Source organism: Hyperolius riggenbachi, chromosome 1, assembly GCF_040937935.1.
Source record: "Hyperolius riggenbachi isolate aHypRig1 chromosome 1, aHypRig1.pri, whole genome shotgun sequence".
NCBI classification, from domain to species: Eukaryota; Metazoa; Chordata; class Amphibia; order Anura; family Hyperoliidae; genus Hyperolius; species Hyperolius riggenbachi.
Genome location: NC_090646.1, coordinates 236132977 through 236155234, shown reverse-complemented (window position 1 = coordinate 236155234; position 22258 = coordinate 236132977). Strand labels below are relative to the sequence as shown.

The following is a 22258-nucleotide window of genomic DNA, read 5'->3' as shown; positions in this document are numbered from 1 at the left end:
CGAATGAAAGTTGAAAATATTTTTTTTTCTCGATCAAGAAATTCAAACGATTATCCCGTTTTTTCGAGAAAAATCTGATCGGACATGCTGGAAAAATCTTTATATTGGATCTAAAGGAATAATCGAACTAAATTATCTAAATTTGTACCATGTATGGCCGCCTTTAGTCTTCTATACTTTTCTAATGGCTCGGGGTCACCATGAGCTACTTGGGTATTCTGTTGAAGTGGTCCAAGCTCTATCCCATACAACCATATAATTCACAGGCTGTCTGCATGTTGGGTTGATGGGGCTCTGTAAAATGAATAAGTTATAGGCTTGCTATACACCAGCAGTTCTGGCTCCCGAAGACTTCCAAAGCCTATTCCAACAGGGGATTCTAACAGGGGAGCCAGTGCTGCAACAAGGGCACCGTAAGAGGAGCAGGAAGGCTCTATAGGACCCACAACCTCTCCTTCCCTCTCCTTAGGTAATTTCCATCAGTTGTAAAGGATTTGCAATACAATGACCCAGTGTAAAACTAGCCTAAGAGGTACGTGTTGTTTGAGGTGCACCCTAAATTTTTTCTATAAATGGGACATAAATGTAAAATTTCACTTAGGTTTAATATTGACTGTATTAGTTTGCATCTAAAAATGTGCCCGCAGATTTCAATACATGAAAATCATTTAAAACAATAGCCTTACCCCAAGCATTTTATCTTGCATTCTGATGACATTAGTACATTGCAAATAATCTTGACTGCATTTAAGTCAAGGTAATTTTCGCCAAGCCTTTAAAGAAAGAAGAAACAACACTTTAAAGATAATCTGTACTCTAATATTCTTACAATAAAAAGCATACCATTCTATTCCTTATGTTCCCCTGGGGCGTACGTACAAAAAGGGCGCCTGGACAAAAAGGGCGCGGGGTGTAAACTCTAAATAATAATTAATCATTAATAGGGTTTATAAATATAGTGTGCTATATTTCGTTTACAAATAATGTTTAACAAAATTATAAATCATTAAATAATGTTTATGAAATCGGAAATTGTGAAAACGTTAATCTTCCCTGTTTCAAAAGTTAAACTTATAATTACGTTGATAAAAAAACCAATAATATATGTTTAATTGTTATAATTGTATATTATTGTGAATAACCGTCATTTATGGTTTGTTGTTATAATAAAATTTGAAAATATTGTTTATAAAGATGATATAAATATAACTACGTTCGTAATAAATGTTGTAATACATTAGTAATTATTACTAAAATTTTACTAAAACTATACCTAAGCCTACTCTTACACAGAACCCTACCTGTACCTATCCCTAACCCCTAGACTCCCCTGTTGGTGCCTAAACCTAAGACCCCCCTGTTGGTGCCTAAACCTAAGACCCCCCTGTTGGTGCCTAAACCTAAGACCCCCCTGTTGGTGCCTAAACCTAAGACCCCCCTGTTGGTGCCTAAACCTAAGACCCCCCTGTTGGTGCCTAAACCTAAGACCCCCCTGTTGGTGCCTAAACCTAAGACCCCCCTGTTGGTGCCTAAACCTAAGACCCCCCTGTTGGTGCCTAAACCTAAGACCCCCCCTGTTGGTGCCTAAGTAACCCTCCCTGTACCTACCCCTAACCCCTAGACCCCCCTCTTGGTGCCTAAACCTAGGACCCCCCTGTTGGTGCCTAAACCTAAGACCCCCCTGTTAATGCCTAAACCTAAAACCCCCCTGTTGGTGCCTAAACCTAAGACCCCCCTGTTAGTGCCTAAACCCAAGACCCCCCCCTGTTGTTGCCTAAGTACCCCTCCCTGTACCTACCCCTAACCCCTAGACCCCCCTATTGGTGCCTAAACCTAAGACCCCCCTGTTGGTGCCTAAACCTAAGACCCCCCTTTATTATGTGGATAATAATGTTTTACTAATTGTGGATTCAAAAAAAATTTTGCAATTTACGTTACGTACTGATCGCTTTATTTTGTGAATAATAATGTTTTACAAACAGTAAGAGATAAAACTTTAAATAATGTTTTAATTATTTAAATAAGATAAATATGTTTATTATTTTCATAAACGTTATTCGGCACGGGTGCATTTTATAAACGTAAATCACCACAAGTTCAGTTATAAATCATTAAACATCGCCGGGCGCCGTTTGTAAACTTTATTTAGCTCCTGGCGCCGTTTATAAACTTTATTTAGCTCCGGCGCCCTTTTTTCCTACTCGGCGCCCATTAAACGCTATTTATTATGGGAGTGAATGGCGGCGCCCTTTTTGTCCACTAGCGGCATGCGCCCTTTTTTCCCAGCTCCCCCCTGGGCCCCTCTGTGCTGTTTCTGTCACTCCCTGCTGCAATCCTGGCTTGTAATTAACAGTTTTAGGCAGTGTTTACAAACAAAAGACTGGCTTCTAACCAGAGTATCATAGGCTGAGAACAGCTTACTGTGTGACTCATGCAGAGCTTGGAGGGGGTGTGTAAAGCTTCTGCCAATGACAAGCAGTGCTGCACATTCCACACATTCCAGCCTCTTGCCGACAGACACGACAGAGGAAAGAAGATAAGATTTATTACAGAGACAATGCAACTGGAAAAGGTTGCAATAAAACAGACCACATCAGAACAGGTATAGGAACTTATAGAATAGAAAAAATAAGGCTCAAAATTTTGTTACAGAGTCTCTTTAAGAATATTGCAAATATGTATCGGTAATAGCAGTGAAAACATTAAAGGAAATCAGAGTCGATATAAAATAAAAGTTTTATACATACCTGGGGCTTCCTCCAGCCCGATCCGCACGGATCGCTCTCACGCTGCCATCCTCAGCCTTCTGTATCACCGGTACCGGCTCCCGTAACTTTGGTCCCGTGAATTCTGACCAGAGAAGGATCTATTACTGCCACATACTGTACACAGATGTCCCCAAGTCTCACCCATCTAAAATGTGTCCCCTCATGCCATGCAGAATGTTGACAGCAGAGCATATGCTCCCATGCTTGTTTGCTCCTCCTGTTTCCTCTTTTCATTTTGACTTAAAGCACTACTATCAAAGAAACTGTTATTCTGTAAGCCCCACATACCTATTGTGCTGTTAGCCAGTAACAACACAGGGCTTTTCATTTGCCTTTATTCATAGACTGTGTGAAGGAAATGCCTCATGTATCAGAGCCCTGCTTTTCAATGTCTGCATCAGATTGCATGACTGTACCATGTATATAGTTGCCACTTTCCTATCAATATTTACAAATGAATTATTTACAGTTTATTTCTGCCCTACCAACATATACTGCTTTTTCATATAACATATGAGAACAGCCAAGAGAAGGATCCTCACTTTAATCTTCTTCTTGTATGTTTCCATCCACCATTCAGAATGAGCTCTTCCTGGCTGTAATCTTCTGACTGAGATTACTTTAGAAAGGTAAAAGCAGACACAGGAACGAGGCACACAGAGCTGCAGCTGATGAGTTATTTACACATTGCTCAGCTGCAGCTAAATGTTTATCCTTTATCTCTGCTTACTGCCATTGTGAAGACATTTCAGTCACAGGATTAAAGCCGGTAAAGGTTCATACACACAGCTGATGAGGCTGTTTCTCAGCTTAGTGGATCGTTCAGAAACAGCCTTATCAGTCTGCCTGACAGACTGTACACACGCTCTACTGTTGCTGGAAAGCCCGCCCAGCAGGAGGGTCTGACAGACCCGTCGTTCCTGCAAATAGAGTGTGTGTACGAACCTTAAAGAGAAACTCTGACCAAAAATTGAACTTTATCCCAATCAGTAGCTGATACCCCCTTTTACATGAGAAATCTATTCCTTTTCACAAACAGACCATCAGGGGGCACTGTATGACTGATATTGTGGTGAAACCCCTCCCACAAGTAACCCCTCCCACAAGAAAAGTTCAAACTTTTGTATGAAATAGCTGTTTACAGCTGTTTCCAACTGCCAAAAACAATGCAGCAGCTACATCACCTGCCAACAGTAAAATGTTCACTGGAGTTCCTATTTAAGGATTGGCTCAGTATGCTGGATATGCGAGGAATGGTCCCTATCTCTATATGGGCAGTCCTCCACAGTAATGCCCACAGTGAAAACTGTTTTTTGTAAATGTCATATTTTCTTCACATAAGTTATGAAAAGATTTTAAAAAAAATGCTTCTGCCTCTGCAGGCTGGTACAGTAATTTCCCCATGACAGCAAAGGAACTGAGTCCTGCTTCATGTGATGTGAGTGCTGAAAGCTGAGCTGAGCCATTTCCTTCAGAAATTGAAAGTCAGTCATGTGTTCCAATGTCAAAAGATTTTTAAAGCAGAACTGGCAGCCCACTCGCCACATGCCCACTTTGGTGAAGAAGTGTTCCATGCATCTTTTTTTAAAATACTAGAAAGTGCAGCCCTATTACTGAGCTGCCACAAGACTCTAGTGATAAAACTTCCCTTTCAAGGCTTGTTCCACTTTAGTACAAGATTGAACTTCTCATTACTATGCAAGCCATACATTGCTATACAAGCCATTTGTAACTAGATAAAGACCGCACTAATTGAAATCTTCTGTTTTGATGACTGTTTTGAAAGCCCTGTTTTGGTAGCTATCTGGCTGTCTCCCCACCACAGCTGTAGCTCACTCACTCTGCTGTCTCTATAGCGGCAGAGCCCTGTCAGTGGGTCAGGAGCCGATTTCATTGGCTCCTCACCCTGTCTATTGACGTAACCAGCTCCCATTGGCTTACATTGATAGGCAGGGTCAGGAGCCAATGAAAGCGGCTCCTGACTGGCTCACCCGGCTCACAGGAACTCAGCCGTCATAGAGACAGCAGAGTGGGTGGCTTAGGTTCCCTGCGTGCGGCATGGATGTGCGGCGATTTGTCAGTATTCGTCGATATTCAGCCATTTCTTGTACCAGCGGTCTCTGGTCCTTAAGGTGGCGGAGACCACTGGTACTTAAGTGGTTAAAATGTACCAGAGATCAAAAAACAAAAAAGTTTTATACATACCTGGGGCTTCCTCCAGCCCCATACGGGACCCAATACCGGATCTTCAGGCAGCAGAGGACGGCAGCGTGGGAGTGATCCGTGCGCATGAGGCTGGATGAAGGCACAGGTTTGTATGAAACTCGATCTCTGGTTTCCTTTTTAATGAATGCTTTCAAACACTGAAATGTGAAAACAAAACCCACCTTTTCAACATTGACAGAAGACTTTGTAAACGAGTAGGATAAATAAATGTGTAAAAACTGATCTCCTGTGCCATAAAATACAGGTTCTGTTTTTTAGCCACCCATCCTTATCCACTTATCCACCCCCCCCCCCCCCCCCCCCATCCTTAAAAAATGCCATGGATTGCACTTTCCTGGTGAGAGATCTTGTCATACTTGTCCTGTGTGGGTGGGAGGTGCTTCTTAGAGCAGCTCACAGTGGCATAGCAACAGGGGCTGCAGACGTTGCGACCGCATCTGGGCCCTTGGGCCAGAGGGGCCCCGTAGGGCCCTCCCTCAACCACAGTATTAGCTCCTTATTAGTCCTGTGCTTATAATAATCACTTGTATAGAAGCTTTACATAGTAGTAATCATTAACAAACTGTTACCCATCCTCTTCTTGCACCTCTGACACTGTGGCTGTCCTTGGCAGGTTTTGGCACACCATATAATTTGTTATCTATAGAGTGTTTGGGGGGGCCCAATGTAAAACTTGCAACGGGACACTTAGCTACGCCACTGGCAGTTCAGTAGGGGTGACCACTGAAGCACACATTTATCATCAAATCAATGTACAGAGCTCAGACAAGTGACAGGTTTAAAGAGACTCTGTAACAAAAAAAATTCCCCTGGGGGGTACTCGCCTTGGGAGGGGGAATCCTCAGGGTCCCAATGAGGCTTCCCCCATCTCTGTAGCTTCAGGCAATCCAGCTCTGGCTCCCCCAAAGCGTCCCACAATCCTGGCTCGACAAGCCAGAGAAAGCTTGATATATTTACCTTCCCTGGCTCCAGCGGGGGCGCTGTTACGGCTCTCAGCACGGAGATAGGTGGAAATAGACGATTTCTGTCAGGTCCGCTCTACTATGCAAACGCAGGAGACTTGTGCCTGCGCAGTAGAGCGGACCAACAGCGATTGGCTATTTCCGCCTATCTCCGAGCGGAGAGCCAATACTGCGCCTGTGCTGGAGCCGGGAAGGTAAATATTTACATCCCCACTGTTCAGAGTGGCACAGTAAGACCGCCGTGGGCCACATGAGGACGGGGGAAGCCTCGATAGGATCCGGAGGCTTCCCCCACCCGAGGTGAGTACCCCCCAGGGGAACTTTTTTTAGTTACAGGTTTTCTTTATAGAGACACTGAAGCGGAAATAAATTATGATATAATAAATTGGTTGTGTAGTACGGATAATTACTAGAACATTAGTAGCAAAAAAAATATTCTTATATATACTCACCATTCTAAATGATTTTACAGAGCAGGCTAGTGAACTTTTAAACTGATCTCTGTAGAAAAGAAAACAATACAGTGCCAAATACAAATCATTATATCATCATTTTTTTCCCGCTTCAGTGTCTATTTAAGAGCACTGTACATACATGTGCTTTGGAGCAGCGTGTCAATGGCTGACCTTAGTTAAAAAAAAAAACGAACTTGATATTTTAAATTAATTTGTGTTTAATATATATCCCCAAACCTGTAGTGCAGACTTGCTAGGTATTGTTGATCCTACTGATGTGAATCTCTTTTGGGACAAGCTACACACAAGACCTTTTTATATTATTTTGTACAAATTTAACTTGTAAAGGGGAGAGAATCTTTTCCACTCCCTTTTGCAAATTCTCACCCAAATTAAAGTTTATGAGAGTTGGCTTGTTTTAGGGGGTGACGATAGTGATTCTGCAATGGGAATAGGAACAGACCGGGAACAGGAACAGATAAAAATGGCACAGGAGGAGTGCTGATAAAAATGGCATTGCCATAGCTGGCAATAGTAAAAGCCATGATTAGCAGCAAGGAGGAGGCCAGCAATCAGCAAAGCACAAAAGCGCTCGAATGTAAATGGGGCCTTTGTGTTGCAGTTCATATGGAACCAATAGAACAGTGTTTTAATTAAGCATAATATAATGTTGTAAAAGAAAATCTTTGAGCTATTAATCTCTCTTACTAACCATAGATTCTTACAACGATAAAGGTATGGTTGCAGTTTCTCCAAATAGTGAGCATTTACATGAGTGGCAGTCAGATCAAGTTCTTCAATATCCATATGAACAAGGTCTAAGAAGTATGTTAATGCATCAGAGTCAATGGGTGAGATTACATTATCGCTAACATTAAGACGTAATACAGATGGCGTTATGCTGCTTTCCAGATCTCTGTTCTGCTGCTCAAACAAACAATGAAGCAAGTTCAGGACGTAGCCTCCACCCTCACAGTGCTCAGTGATCGACTTAATCAGCCATGATGTGTAAGTTTCATATTTCCTACTAGAATTAAAGTTCAGCTGCTTCTGCAGTAAGGTTTGGTTTCTTACTGATAGCAATCCAGAAAGGAACCTTAGAAATAAGTCCAAGTATCCAGAGCTGAAGCCATACTTTTTTTGCACATTTACATCCATGATGTCATCAGAGGGTTCCTCCATGTGAGCATAATAGAAAGCTGCAAAAAACTCTTGGATAGTGAAATGAGTAAAAGACAAGATATTCTCTACATAGCCTACTTCCTGCACACAGGTCTTATCTAGAAAATTGTCCACAATGTTTTTGGGGAGAATACTGAACATTTCAAAGTCCGCCTCATAAAATAAAGTTTCATGGTTCAAAAGGGACTGATATGCAATCTGGCCAAGACCAAGAATGCCTTTTAATGCTGCCCCGTCTTTACTGCCAGACATTTGGCGAGCATGGTATTTCAATAAAACTATAAGATAGTGACAGTAGATATCTGTCATTGTTTTGGGCCTTTCTATATGAAGAGCTGAACTCCCTTTTAGAACACTGCAGACAATCCAGCAAAAAGCTGGAATATAACATAATGTAAACAAAAAGTGATTCTCCTTAACCACCATGAATTGTTCACTTCCGACCTCCTTGCTTTCAAAAAATTTTTGAAAGTAATCTTCAATTTCGGTAATAGAGAATCCAGTAATTATCACAAAACGCTCAATGCAATCAACAGGGATATGGTTAATGACAGTTGGCCTGCTAGTTAGCACAATGTAGGCATTCGGTAAAAGTTCCCCCTTGATCAAGCTGCCGATAATTTGGGGTAGCTCCGCCTCTTCATCTGGACCAAATACATACTGATCTAACTCTATCTGGTTATAGTATTTAAACTCATCAAATCCATCCAAGATTACAACCAGTTTATCGCAGTTTTTGAAAATCTCGTCTAATACCTTTGACAGATGTCCATGTTTTTTCAGTATGAGGTTCCGCAAGGTTACTGGCCTGTTAATTAAGTTTAAGTCCCTAAAAGTGAAATTTAGCACAAAGTCAAAATTTTGATAAGCTCCTCTATTAGAAAAATCAAAGAGGAGTTTTTGAACAAAGACAGTTTTTCCAATCCCAGCCACTCCACTAACCAAGATTTTCCTAGGCAATCGCCTGTCATTTAGCCTTTCAAAGATCTGGCTCAGGTTTAGCTTATCTTCCTTCCTGCTCTGTAGATGTATGCGTTGCTGGCCAAAAGTCAGTAATTCATTTTTCTTGATTTCCAGGCTGTAGTGTCCACCAACAAGCAAAAGATTCACAAAGTAGTCGCAGAAGTAGGATTTCTCTCCATGTCTACAATTGTAAAGTGGAATGGTATCGGTCCTGTGCACAAGAACAGCTTTATGCTTCTCTACACTGTTTAAATATTCTGAAAATACAAAAACAGAATAGTCATTGTCTACATAGTTATGAGAAGAGTACAAAACTAAAGCCTTTCATATAATTCATAACAAATATGAAAATGTTAATTTAGTATTTTGCTTTGCAGGATCTGCCTTTCATGTCAGTCAGGATCACAGAGTATTCAGACAAGAGCAGAGGATCTCTTACTTATGGATCACATCTTGGCCGTGTTAGCTGCCAAGAAGATAGTTCCTCCACAGCATATTTACTGAATTTTATTTATACCCTAAAAAGGCTTATTTTTCAGTCCTGAGTTCCACAGAAGACTAATACCAAATCTCTATCTAAGTAGGGACTGGAGAGCCACCAAACAAAGAAACAAGGGTTATAAACCATAAATTGTGTAGGTCCAGGACAGGGCTGGCTCTAGAGGGGGCAGTGCCCACTCAAATAAATGGCTTGCCCCCTCAATGGTTTCTGGGCAGAGCGGAAGGGAGGGCACAGCAGCAGGGGACAGCTTAACGGCGGACAAACTTCCCGCCGATCCCCGCAGCCTCTTCCTCTCCCAGGCATCTGTCGCTTTGGTAACAGCACCCCCTGTGATGAAGTAACTGCATGTCATCATCACAGGGGGCACTGTTATTAATGCGATGGACGCCTGGGAGTGAAAGGAGATAAAGGCTTCCTGCGTGCGGGGATCACGGAAGGTGAGTTATAACTGCTCTATGCCCGCTCCCCTCACCGCTGGTCCTATGTTTAGCTACCTATGCTGGAGGCACCTAATTACCTAACCTATACTGCAAGCACCTACCTATCTAAACTATACTGGAGGCAACTACCTACCTAACCAATGCTGTGGGCACTTACCTATCTAACCTATACTGGAGGCACCTACCTATCTACCCTATACTAGGGGCACCTACTTATTTAACCTATACTGCGGGTACCTACCTAGCTAAACTATAACCTATACAAATTTCAACTTGTGATTAGACACAGATGAGGGAGAATTAGACAGGCTAAACTCTCTAAATACGTACAGGGTGCATTTCTCAATACCGCCGCCTCTGTGTACACATGATGCCTCCTTTACATTTCTGACTGCCCCCGCATATGTGCCTTTCTAGAACCAGCCCTGGTCCAGGACCTTATTTACATTTCAGAAGCATCAATTCCTTAACCACACCGATCAATACACATACCCCCCTAAGCTAAACAAGTAGGTGGAGGAGCCCGAGAATGTTTACATGAGGTATCCTTTATATGAAAAATTAAAAAAAAAATGATAAAAATATGAGGTATCTTACCTCTTCGAGATGTAAAACCCAGACAAAAAGGAGGGTTTTAAATTGGGAAACGTTTTCATTCAAGCAGGCTTTTTTTAAAAGACAAAGCATTTCACAGGTCTCTGCCCGCTTCCTCGGGTCAATAAAAGTGCCTGTAGATATTCAGTCAAAGTCCTGGGCACCCCAGTTACAAAGCTGTCAAACTGGATAGCCTTACCAACAGGTGTGACCCATACAGTCTGAAAGGTTAACGGATAAGATAATAGGTGAAGGGAAGCTGTGCATGAGATGGTAAAACAGTGGCCACCGATGCATAACCCTAAGGATCCCTCTGCCAATGCTTAATCCTAAGGATCTCCCAGTTATGTCTAACCCTACGGACTCCCTAGCCAATGCTTATCCCCAAAGTCTCCAATACCGATGCCTAACCCTAAGGGCCTCCCCCACCAATACCTAACTCAATGTTCATAGCCTTATTTATTGGCTATTACTGGTAATTTGGGATCTGGAGTCTCCCGATATAATAATGCGCACCAAGGCCACCTGCTATACAATCGTTGTCTACAAATAGTAGGTACAGGGTGGTCCTTGTGCATGCTATTTTTCCAAGCCTCCAAATTGCATTTTATAGTGTCTGTGCTTATGGATGTGCACATATTACTCAGGTACTGCTTTGTCACTCACCCAATGACTTAGTAAGCCAGTCAACTACAGAATGTGTACATTATATTTACAAACAAACATGAACTTACCATTATCTATGACCCCACATTTCTTATAGTTTCTAATGCGAGTGAAGAGATCACAAAATAGTGATGCATTTTCTTCTCCAAGGCAGTCAATAATATCTAATAATTTTCTGACTTGCATTCTCGGACCTCCAGCATATGCAACTTCCTCATAGTCATCTCTTGTTAGCAAATGTTCTTGTCTTGCCTGATCAAGAATAAAGGATATGCAGTCTCCTAGCTCATCTACGAGCTGCACACGATTCTTCTGCAAAAATGATGATGACTTCCTAAGAAACAAAAAGTATTCATAAACCAATTTGGATAGTTATTTTAGTCACTTTGTGTGTGACTTTGGCCTCAATTCACTAAGCTTATCTCATGTCCTGTCTTTCATAACATTTCTAGAGTTATCACCATGGTGATAAGGCATGTAGTATTCAGGAAACATTTTACCTCAGGCAAACCTAAAGATAACTGTTCTGTATTTAAGTTAAGGTGAGATCTCTAAAGTTAACTCTTCAATCCTTAAAATCACTCCGGAATTCTAAAGTTAAAGACAGGCTGTTAATTAACTGCATGTGAAAATATCTACAGAGGGAGTAACTTAAAGAGAACCCGTGCTGTGTCGGGCTGTGTTTACCTAGCTAATGTCACTCACGCTGCTCCCCCCCGCCCGTGTCCCTTCCCTCGAATCAGCGGGGAGGAAAGGGACGGGGCAGGGACCGGTGCTCTGCAGGAGGCGGGGGAGTGGCTTGAGTGACACTAGTGAGGTAACACAGTCCGCTGCGACGCGCTGCGTGTCTACAGAGCGGCTGTAATTTATGGGGGAGAGCGGAGCGCAGGGGGGACTTAGGGGGGATTCAAATAGCAACAGAGGCTGGGCACTATAGCCAGACCCAGCCTCTGTGTATAGATTTCATTCTAAGATTCCCACCTCGGGTTCTCTTTAAGGACTGAACAGATAAGATAACTCTCTCACTGTGAAATCGTATTTCTACACCTTAAAGCAGAATGAAACCCAGCATTTCTTCTTTGCTCTAATAGATTATGTACAGCATATTATGTACAACCAGCATTTCTTTTTTACTAGAACAGCATTCAAGGAGTTACATATAGGACTTAGAAGTTCTCTGTCAGCAAAGCTGGACGCATCCGAAGTGCAGATAATGTTATCTTGTATTTAATTGTATCAAGTGAGGAATGTAAATAAACACTTCTCTGACACTGCAGGCTCTGCTGAACAAAGTCAGACATTCAGAAAGTATTTCTGCTTATGTTAGAACATGAATAAAGCAGTTATAAATAAAATGCAATGTCAGCTCTCAGAGAAAAAACTTTGGGAACTTATATTTTCTAAATGAATAATAATACTTATGCACAAAAGCAAATATGATAACCGTATGGCATATAAAAAGTAGGAAAACATGTTTTTATTGAATATTATGTCAGGGTTTTATACAGCTTTAATAAGGCAAGATCGATGTGTGGTGGTAAGTTTTCTCTTGCCTTATTATCTCCAGCATGATCTTAGTGAATTGAGTCCTTTATCAAAAAATGTAACCTAAAAAAAACAGCACTAGTCTAACTTTTTTTTTATGGAGGCTAGAACCTTCCTTCAGCTTTTTATTGACGCATTTGGTCTAATTAAGAAGACTTCCCCTCATTTTTTGTTATATTGACAGCTGTTTATTGGGAAAGGTGAGGATAATTCCAAAATGTAATGGTTGGTTGTCCTCAGAACAGGCATTTAGGATAAAAATACCTATAGTGCATGCGTTTTGGTGACAATTGTCAAAGGTGTTTCTTCATCACCTTTTCCATTTCGGCAATTTCTTTTAAATCTTTCGAGAGAGGAATCTCCACAATGAAAACCCAGACAAGTATACACCCAAAAGAGATTCTAACATCTCCGCATGATACCTGCTTTAAAAATCTAAGAGGATAAATTAGGCCTGCAAAGTTTAGTGATGTGTGATGACTTCGCCATATATGAGGCAACCATCAGACCAACATTTTACCTGTAGAGAATACTGAAGATTGGAATATTTTTGTTGCTTTTGTTTGCCCACAAATTTTCACCATGGTACTGGTTTCTCAAGAGACTGACTCTAAATAGCTGAGATGCATTTCAGCAAAATGGGCGGGATTATGATCCCAGCATCCCATGCAGGTACGTATGGTTAAAGTTGCAGATCATGCCGTTTAGATTGGCATAAGCCAAAGTTAGCACAATTTTAATATTTCACATCTTACCAATATTCATGCATGTGATACCCCATTCTTACCCCTCTTCCATGGGCTTGCTCCTGGCTGGCTTTGGCTGCCTGCGAGTCTGCTTGTCTCTGGACTGACTCAGGCTGAGAGGCTCTGCGAGTGCGACACAGTCACACACTGCGTACTTATGGCTGCCTGTGGCCACCCTACTTTCGCTCGCTGTTGGCTCCTCCCCCCACCAAGCCCAGGCGTGAGGTGGGCTGCCTGTATCTTTCCCGTTGCGCCGCCAGCCAGTGCTGCCAACCTTTCACGTTATTTTTTTACTGACAAATACCTAAAAATTTACTGACAAAAGATTATTTTTACTGACAAAATTTCCACACTAAATGCACATAAGAGACAGCGTTTCACCAGTAAATGCACGTAATGACAGACAGCCTTTCATCAGTAAATGCACATAATGAGAGACAGCTTTTCCCCAGTAAATGCACATAATAAGAGACCACTTTTCCCTAGTAAATGCACATAATAAGAGACCACTTTTCACCAGTAAATGCACATAATAAGAGACGGCTTTTCACCAGTAAATGCACATAATAAGAGACCGCTTTTTACCAGTAAATGCACATAATAAGAAACCGCTTTTCACCAGTAAATGCACATAATAAGAAACAGCTTTTCACCAGTAAATGCACATAATAAGAGACCGCTTTTCACCAGTAAATGCACATAAAAAGACAGCTTTTCCCCAGCAAATGCACATAAGAGACAGCTTTTCACCAGCAAATGCACATAAGAGACAGCTTTTCACCAGTAAATGCACATAATGACAAACAGCCAGTGTCCCCAGTATATGTAGCCAGCCTGGACCCCCTTTAGGTAGTGAGCGACAGTAAGCCCTTTAGGTAGTGAGTGAGTGACAGGGAGCCCCATTAGTTAGTGAGTGACAGGGAGCCCCGTTAGTGAGCGACAGGGAGCCCCTTTAGTTAGTGAGCGACAGGGAGCCCCTTTAGTTAGTGAGCGACAGGGAGCCCCTTTAGTTAGTGAGCGACAGGGAGCCCCTTTAGTTAGTGAGCGACAGGGAGCCCCTTTAGTTAGTGAGCGACAGGGAGCCCCTTTAGTTAGTGAGTGACAGGGAGCCCCTTTAGTTAGTGAGTGAGTGACAGGGAGGCCCTTTAGGTAGTGAGTGACAGGGAGACCCATTAGTTAGTGAGTGACAGGGAGCCCCATTAGTTAGTGAGTGAGTGACAAGGAGCCCCTTTAGGTAGTGAGTGAGTGACAGGGAGCCCCTTTAGGTAGTGAGTGAGTGACAGGGAGCCCCTTTAGGTAGTGAGTGAGTGACAGGGAGCCCTTTTAGGTAGTGAGTGACAGGAAGACTCATTAGTTAGTGAGTGACAAGGAGCCGCTTTAGTTAGTGAGTGACAGGGAGCCCCTTTAGTTAGTGAGTGACAGGGAGCCCCTTTAGTTAGCGAGTCACAGGGAGCCCCTTTAGTTAGCGAGTGACAGGGAGCCCCATTAGTTAGTGAGTGACAGGGAGCCCCATTAGTTAGTGAGTGACAGGGAGCCCCTTTAGTTAGTGAGTGAGTGACAGGGAGCCCCTTTAGGTAGTGAGTGAGTGAAAGGGAGCCCCTTTAGGTAGTGAGTGAGTGACAGGGAGACCCATTAGTTAGTGAGTGACAGGGAGACCCTTTAGTTAGGGAGTGACAGGGAGACCCTTTAGTTAGCGAGTGACAGGGATCCCCTTTAGTTAGCGAGTGACAGGGAGCCCCTTTAGTTAACGAGTGACAGGGAGCCCCTTTAGTTAGCGAGTGACACGGAGCCCTTTTAGTTAGCGAGTGACAGGGAGCCCCTTTAGTTAGCGAGTGACAGGGAGCCCCTTTAGTTAGTGAGTGACAGGGAGCCCCATTAGTTAGTGAGTGACAGGGAGCCCCTTTAGGTAGTGAGTGAGTGACAGGGAGCCCAGTTAGTGAGTGACAGGGAGACCCATTAGTTAGTGAGTGAGTGACAGGGAGCCCCTTTAGTTAGTGAATGACAGGGAGCCCCTTTAGTTAGTGAGTGACAGGGAGCCCCCCTCTAGCCGCCGCTCCCCCCTTACCTCGCAGTCAGTCAGCACTCAGCAGACCTCAAGATCAGCGGCGACCCGACCAGTAAGTGCGAGCGCCGGACGCACCCGCTCTATATGCGGAAGTGATGTCCTAGCGCCCGCATTATTGGTTGCCGCCCAATCGAGGTCTGACGCGGCGGCGGATACAGGGAGGGAGGAAGGGAGGGAGGAAGGGAGGGAGAGAGCGGCGGCCAGATGGGGTGAGCGGCGGCCGGGCGGCGCCTGTCGGAGACAGGGGCCTGGGTGCAATGCACCCGCAGCACCCGCAGCACCCGCCCAGGCTCGGCCCTGCATAATTTCCCCCTAAAGTAAACCTCTTCCTCATGTAAAATACTAATCCCGGCTCCCACATGTTAATTCATTCCTGATGCCTAACCTTCACCTTCCCCCATAGTATAAACCCCTCCCTGCATAATCCGAACTTCCCTCTTAACTTCCTTAACACCTAACTCCTTAACCCTAACTGTTTAATTATATTTCTCCCCCACCTTATTCTCTGACACTAACCCTACTAAAACAGCTCCAAGTCCTAACCTATCATCTTACACCTATCATCCTCTTTAATAGCATCTGTAATGTCTGAGTGCTGACATTAGTTATTGCATAGACCAGGGACCCCAAACGTTTTGGGTCGAGGGCTGGGTCAACATACTTCAGACTCTTGGCGGGCCGGAGTATAAATAAAATGATGTAGAAGTCTTTGTGGGCCAGACATAGAAGAATACCCAGGTGACAACCTACAGTCCAATTGGACAGCAGTGTCACCTGCTGTGGAATTTGATTGGAAACCAGCAAATTACTGGCTTCCATGTGGATAGGTGGTGCCAGCACTGCTATTCTATATGCGGAACACCAACATTTAAAGATGTAGCTGACAAAATCTATAAGTTACACATTCTGAGTGTGGGGGGCTGGTAAAGAAGCCTCAGGGGGCCACATTCGGCCCTCGGGCCTTAGTTTGAGGACCACTGGCATAGACAAACACCTGTTATTGGCTATAGCACATAGGCAAATGTTGCATGTTTGGCTATCAGCCATAGCTGATAACAGCACCCAACTGAGCACATATTTAAAGACCTTGAGCCATATGCAATTCACTTTTTCACCTGAGTTTTCTCCTAGGAGATAATTTTTCATTTTCAATTTAAAAAAACTTTCCAGCACTTTTCAACTAAAAAAGTACCCAAAAGAAGTTGAAAAACTACTATCAAAATTATTTTGAGCATTTTCTCGCTTTCTGGTGGCTTAAAATGTATTTTATTGACAATTTTAAAAATGTCAACTTGGAGAAAACTAAGGAGGAAAAGTGAATTGCATATGGGCCCTTGTTTTGTTGCATGCATATCCAGGTTAAACCAATATGCACTAAAGTACATTTTCTGCTTCATATGAATGTACTGTGCATAAAACACTTGCTGACCTGCTGTACTACAAAATCAATGTCAGATGAACAGATAAAGATGTCCAAAGGATAAATGTTTTATGCAGTGATTTCAACATCCTACTAATATAATAAATGGGAAAGTTCGGATGATTGGATGTTTGGATGTTTGGATGTTTGTTACTCGATCACGCAAAAACGGCTGAACGGATTTGAATGAAATTTGGCACACACATAGTACATTACCTGGAATAAAGTATAGGATACTTTTTATTCCCATAACCAAAAAGAGACGAATACAAATTTCACTGGAAAATGTAAACTGCAGACATTCTTACACTGTTACACTGGAGGTGTGTTTAGCGTCTAAGGGTAGAATGGTTAATTTGCATATATTCAGCAGTGGTGCCTGGGAGACATCTCAAGCTCACTCCAACCTCAATTATCGCAAATTCTTTCTGTTTTAAGAAAGCAAACTTTTGTTTTTCTTAACATCTTAGTAAGGGGGCTTTTAGGACCATTGTAGTCCCTTATACACTCTAATGAGTTCTGGGTCACCATGAGCTGGCTGGTTAGTCTGTACCTCTCGGTGTTACAAGCCCTACTGCATAAAGCCAAATTAATCCATGCCATGCACTGATGAGGATCAAACAATCCAAAACATTCTGTATGCATGTTGGATTATTATGCCTCTGTACAAATTAACAAGCTGACACATCATTGCATTCCAGCGGTTCTGGAGGTGTGTTTAGCTTCAAAGGGTAACAATGGTTAATTTGCATATATTCAGCAGTGATGCACTGGGAGACATCTCAAGCTCACTCCAACCTGAATTATCGCAAATTCCTTCTGTGTTAAGAAAGCAAACTTTTGTTTTTCTTACACTGTTAATGTTAGGGTTTTCAAACTTTGCACAGCTAGTCGATTTTCAAGGGGAATATTTCTGCCATTCTTGCACTGTTAATAGCACAAGCCTCAAACCTGCCATTCTTGCACTGTTAATGGCACAAGCCTCAAACCTGGTATAGTTGATCATTGGGTGACTGGGGTTCAATTTCAGAAAGGGGGTGGAGCCACAAATAGACAATCACATTTGTTTCATTCCAATGCAAATTATTGTTGCCAAACACCGCAAAGCTCACAAACTTGGTAATTGAGTAATTGATTAATTGTGTGTTAGAGTTAGGAAAGTGGGCACAGCCAACACCAGCCAAATACATAAGCGGGCAACGCAGGGTCATAAGTGGGCAGAGACAAATACAAATTTTACTGGGAAAATGTAAACAGCAGCCATTCTTACACTGTTAATGGTAGGGTTCTCAAACTTTGCACAGTTGGTTACTGGGTGACTGGGATTAATATTCATAAAAGTGGGTGGAGCCTACAAAAATCAATCAAAAATTACCTATTGATTTTTCAGGGGAATATTTCATTGCTGCCATTCTTGCACTGTTAATGGCACAAGACTCAAACCTGGTACAGTTGATCATTGCATGACTGGGGTTTAAATTTATATAAGGGGGTGGAGCCCCAAACAGCCAATCTGATTTGTTTCATTTTAATGCAGGTTATTGATGCCCCAGACCGCAAAGCTCACAAACTTGGTCATTGAGTAATTGAGTAATTGTGGGTTAGGGTTAGGGTTAGGAAAAGTGGGCGCAGCCAACACCAGCCAAATACATAATCGGGCAATGCGGGGTCATCAGTAGGCGGAGACAAATACAAATTTCACTGAGAAAATGTAAACTGCAGCAATTCTTACACTATTAATGGTAGGGTTCTCAAACTTTGCACAGTTGGTCACTGGGTGACTGAGATTAATATTCAGAAAAGTGGGTGGAGCCTACAAAAGCCAATCAAAATCCACCTATTAATCTTTAAGGGGAAAATTTAATTGATGCCAATCTTGCACTGTTAATCACCTGTACTTGGTACAGTTGGCCATGGGGTGATTGGGGTTTAAATTCAGAAAAGGGGTGGAGCCACAGCCAATCAGATTTATTTTATTTCAATGCAAATTATTGATGCCAAAGACCGCAAAGCTCACAAACTTGGTCATTAAGTAATTTTGTGTTAGGGTTCGAAAAAGTGGGCGGGGCCAACACCAGCCAAATACATACCTGGGCAATGCCAAGTCATCAGTGGGCGGAGACAAACACAAATTTCACTGGGAAAATGTAAACTGCAGCCATTCTTACACTATTAATTGTAGGGTTCTAAAACTTTGCACAGTTGGTCACTGGGTGGCTGGGATTAATATTCAGAAAAGTGGGTGGAGCCTACAAAAACCAATCACAATTCACCTATTGATTTTCAAGGCAAATATTTAATTGCTGCCATTTTTGCACTGTTAATGGCACAAGCCTCAAACCTGGTACAGTTGATCATGGGGTGACTGGGGTTAAATATTTAGAAAAGGGGTGGGGCCACAAACAGCGAATCAGATGTGTTTCATTTCAATGAAAATTATTCATGCCAAAGACCACAAATCTCACAAACTTGGTCATTGACTATTGACAATTGTGTGTTAGGGTTAGAAAAAGTGGCCACAGCCAACAGCAGCCAAATACATACCCGGGAAACATTAGGACATCAGTGGGTGGAGAAAAATACAAATTTCACTGCTAGAATGTAAACTGAAATTTGGCACACACATAGTACATTACCTGGAATAAATTATAGGATACTTTTTATTCCCATAACCAAAAAGGGGGCGGAGTCAAATACAAATTTCACTGGAAAATGTAAACTGCAGCCATTCTTACACTGTTACACTGGAGGTGTGTTTAGCGTCTAAGGGCACAATGGTTAATTTGCATATATTCAGCAGTGTTGCCCTGGGAGACATCTCAAGCTTACTCCAACCTGAATTATCGCAAATTCTTTCTGTTTTAAGAAAGCAAACTTTTGTTTTTCTTAACATCTTAGTAAGGGTGCTTTTAGGACCATTGTAGTCCCTTACACACTCCAATGAGTTCTGGGTCACCATGAATTTGCTGGTTAGTCTGTACCTCTTGGTGTTACAAGCCCTACTGCATAGAGCCAAATTAATCCATGCCATGCACTGATGAGGATCAAACAATCCAAAACAGTTTGTATGCATGTTGGATTATTATGGCTCTGTACAAATTAACAAAATGATACATCATTGCATTCCAGCAGTTCTGGAGGTGTGTTTAGCTTTTAAGGGTAACAATGGTTAATTTGCATATATTCAACAGTGATGCACTGGGCGACATTTTAAGCTAACTCCAACCTGAATAATCGCAAATTATTTCTGTTTTAAGAAAGCAAACTTTTGTTTTTCTTACACTGTCAATGGCAGGGTTCTTAAACTTTGCACAGTTGGTCACTGGGTGACTGGGATTAATATTCAGAAAAGTGGGTGGAGCCTACAAAAGCTAATCAAAATTCACCTATTGATTTTCAAAGGAGTGGAGCCACAGCCAATTAGATTTATTTCATTTCAATGCCAATTATTGATGCCAAAGACCACAAAGCTCACAAACTAGCGTACGTACAAAAAGGGCGCCCGGACAAAAAGGGCGCGGGGTGTAAACACTAATTAATAATTAATCATTAATAGCGTTTATAAAAATAGTGTGCTATATTTCGTTTACAAATAATGTTTTACAAAATTATAAATCATTAAATAATGTTTATGAAATCGGCAATTGTGAAAACGTTAATCTTCCCTGTTTCAAAAGTTAAACTTATAATTACGTTTATTAAAAAAACAATAATATATGTTTAATTGTTATAATTGTATATTATTGTGAATAACCTTCATTTATGGTTTGTTCTTATAATAAAATCTGAAAATATTCTTTATAACGATGATATAAATATAACTACGTTCGTAATAAGTGTTGTAAAACATTAGTAAGTATTACTAAAATTTTACTAAAACTATACCTAAGCCTACTCTTACACAGAACCCTCCCTGTACCTATCCCTAACCCCTAGACCCCCCTGGTGGTGCCTAAACCTAAGACCCCCCTGGTGGTGCCTAACCCTAAGACCCCCCTGGTGGTGCCTAACCCTAAGACCCCCCTGGTGGTGCCTAAACCTAAGACCCCCCTGGTGGTGCCTAAACCTAAGACCCCCCTGGTGGTGCCTAAACCTAAGACCCCCCTGATGGTGCCTAAACCTAAGACCCCCCTGGTGGTGCCTAAACCTAAGACCCCCCTGGTGGTGCCTAAACCTAAGACCCCCCTGATGGTGCCTAAGCCTAAGACCCCCCTGGTGGTGCCTAAACCTAAGACCCCCCTGGTGGTGCCTAACCCTAAGACCCCCCTGGTGGTGCCTAAAACTAAGACCCCCCCTGTTGGTGCCTAAACCTAAGACCCCCCTGTTGGTGCCTAAACCTAAGACCCCCCTGATGGTGCCTAAACCTAAGACCCCCCTGGTGGTGCCTAAACCTAAGACCCCCTTGGTGGTGCCTAAACCTAAGACCCCCCTGATGGTGCCTAAACCTAAGACCCCCTGGTGGTGCCTAAACCTAAGACCCCCCCTGGTGGTGCCTAAACCTAAGACCCCCTGATGGTGCCTAAACCTAAGACCCCCCTGGTGGTGCCTAAACCTAAGACCCCCTGGTGGTGCCTAAACCTAAGACCCCCCCTGGTGGTGCCTAAACCTAAGACCCCCTGATGGTGCCTAAACCTAAGACCCCCCTGATGGTGCCTAAACCTAAGACCCCCCTGGTGGTGCCTAAACCTAAGACCCCCCTTTATTATGTGGATAATAATGTTTTACTAATTGTGGCTGCAAAAAATATATTGCAATTTCCGTTACGTACTGATCGTTTTATTTTGTGAATAATAATGTTTTACAAACAGTAAGGGATAAAACAATATACAGTATGCCTCCATAGATGTGGGTGACACTGCCAGTTTTTTTTTAGCAAAGATTGACAAATTAAATAAGAATATAATTGTGAGAAGGAAAATAAAAATAGAGACAAAACAGTATACGCACTGTAAGAAGAGTCACACTGTGAGATAAATATTCATAGTTATCTCAGGCAAACCATGATGTCATTTAAATAATTCACAATAGAACAGAGGATATATTAGAAAGCATTTGATAAACAGAGGTCACTGTGAAGACTTGACTTCCTTCCTGCAAAAAGAGTCTCTGTCATTCACCCTTTAATTATTGAAGATCATCTCCAAACAATGTCCAGCAGTGTAGTGTGCATTCACGGCACGTGTACTTTCAGTTCAGGAAGGATATGTCTTTCACGTAAAAAAATAGTTTGTAAATTCTAAATGGGGCATTCCCACAAGGCCCACTGAGCTGGCACATGTTCAGAAGCAGCGAGAAAATGTGAGCTGTATTCAAGGCTCAACAAGAAACAGAAAAAGGGAATTTCTCACCAAATCGCCACTCTCACCACTATAGCACGTGCCACAGGCATAGCAGAAGATAACTTCGAAGTGGATCTTACTGTGTGGGCAGCTCTAAGGGCCCTTTTCCACCAGCGCGTTTGCGCTGGCTGAATCGCAAAAACGCAAACCACTAGCGATTTTACAATCGCTACGGTTTGCTTTTTAACATAGGAATCGCGGTAGGTCATTTCCACTACCGCGATTCGTTTTTGCCGGGAACACGAACGTGCGGCGGAGTGATATTTGCCGCGATTTTGCTATGCAGTGCATAGCAAAGCAAAATCGCGGCCGCGAACGTCGGGGAATCGCCGGTAATTGCGATTCAGCAATCGCTAGCGTTCAGCGTGAACGCTAGCAATTGCTA

General features: G+C 42.5%; 1 protein-coding gene across 1 annotated transcript in view; it reads right to left on the bottom strand.

The window, feature by feature from the left end:
- The window catches only part of LOC137547313 (NACHT, LRR and PYD domains-containing protein 3-like), a 90741-nt gene that overhangs the window by 56350 nt on the left and 12133 nt on the right, over positions 1-22258 (bottom strand). The window contains exons 2-4 of the mRNA XM_068270767.1: positions 10827-11092; positions 7124-8813; positions 687-773 (exon numbers count right to left, since the gene is read on the bottom strand). Coding sequence (XP_068126868.1) covers positions 687-773; positions 7124-8813; positions 10827-11092 — 2043 coding nt within the window. The remainder of the gene's footprint in view (positions 1-686; positions 774-7123; positions 8814-10826; positions 11093-22258) is intronic.